This window comes from Pediculus humanus, genomic scaffold, assembly GCF_000006295.1.
Source record: "Pediculus humanus corporis 1103172107744 genomic scaffold, whole genome shotgun sequence".
NCBI classification, from domain to species: domain Eukaryota; kingdom Metazoa; phylum Arthropoda; class Insecta; order Psocodea; family Pediculidae; genus Pediculus; species Pediculus humanus.
In genome coordinates, this window is record NW_002987345.1 from 139,380 (window position 1) to 140,837 (window position 1,458).

General features: G+C 17.6%; 1 protein-coding gene across 1 annotated transcript in view; it reads left to right on the forward strand.

Annotated features, from left to right (window-relative positions):
- Nucleotides 1–1,419: 1,419 nt before the first annotated feature.
- Phum_PHUM336920 (uncharacterized protein) overlaps nucleotides 1,420–1,458 on the forward strand; it is a gene marked incomplete at both ends in the record, with an annotated part of 4,517 nt that continues 4,478 nt past the window's right edge. The window contains one exon of the mRNA XM_002427670.1: nucleotides 1,420–1,430. Coding sequence (XP_002427715.1) covers nucleotides 1,420–1,430 — 11 coding nt within the window. The remainder of the gene's footprint in view (nucleotides 1,431–1,458) is intronic.

A 1,458-nucleotide genomic window follows, 5' to 3' on the forward strand; every position in this document is an offset into this window, starting at 1 on the left:
ATTTGGAAACCTGTAAACAGCAAGGAAATGTTATAAAAATTTTTTTTTATTATTTTTTTTATCCTTACTTGAAAACTCTTTCTTGTAAATTTTTTTTTTATTTTTTATTTTTTATTTTGACACAATTTGATTAAATTATTTATGTATTATCATTATATTTTGTCATATCAAAAAGTAAATTTTATTAGGTAACTAAAAATTAAATAAAATTATAAAAAAAAAAAAAAAAAACACTTAAAAAGAACGATAAGCGATTATGAACTTTCATTATTATCATCATTATTTTAATAAAAAAATGGCAACATCAAAAAATAAAATAATTTTGTGTTTGTTTGTGTAAAATATATTCCTTAAAATTTTATTTAAATCTATAAATAATAATGCCAGATAAAAAAAAAAACTTACCACATTATAAAGAGTGAGAGAGAGAGAGAGGGGTTATTTTGAGCCTTTAAAATACTTTTAAGGTACTAGAATATACCTTTTTTTTACTCATTTGTTTTTTTTATTTTATTTATAGACTTGAATGCGGCTTTATAACCTAATAAATGTCAATAAAAACAATTTAGATTCAATTTTGAAACCTGAGAAAAGTATTATTATTGTTAAAATTTATCAGTAAAGAATAAGGTATTGGAAAAAAAATTTCTATTTATCTAGGAAAAGACAAAAAAAAATTTTTTTTGAAAATAAATTTTACATAAAAACATTTAAAGAACTTGATTTACTTGAAAATCAAATTAAAAAAAAAAAAAGAATGAACATAAACAATAATTAAATAATTTCAAAATGTTTTGAAATAAAAGGCTAAAACTATTGGTTGTTGGTTGAGTGTTGAAAATCAGGATGTTAATTATTACCTGGTTTTTTTTTTTTTTAAAAAAACATTATCATCTTCAAAACATAAAAAAAAAAATTGTTTTTGTTGTTTCTTTCCTTTAAAATAATCTATTATTATTATTATTATTTTTTATAAAACATGATGATTAAGAAATAAATAGATAGAAAATGTGACCTTATTATTTATTATAATACGACATATTATTTCAATTTGTTTTATTTTTTTGTAAATAATGGTATTAAATTTCTTTTATAATTTTATTTCAAATGAAAAAATTTTTTTATTTTAAAAAAATATTAAAAAAAAAAAAAAAAAAAAAAAATGGCGAACATTTGAGATACGTTCAGAAATTTCGTCGCCACCTGAGCAAATTGCTGACACGAATGATGAATCATGATATCCAAAAAGAAAAGAAAAAAAAAAAAATAATAATAATAACTTTCAATTTAATTTAATTTTTTTTTTTTTTATGATATTAAAATTATTTAATACATATATATATATATATATATAAATTTTATTATTTTCACGTTGATAACCTAAAATTAAATTTTTTAATTTTATTTGTGTTGAATACGATGGTATATTTGTAAAATGGAAAAAAAAATAAAAATTGG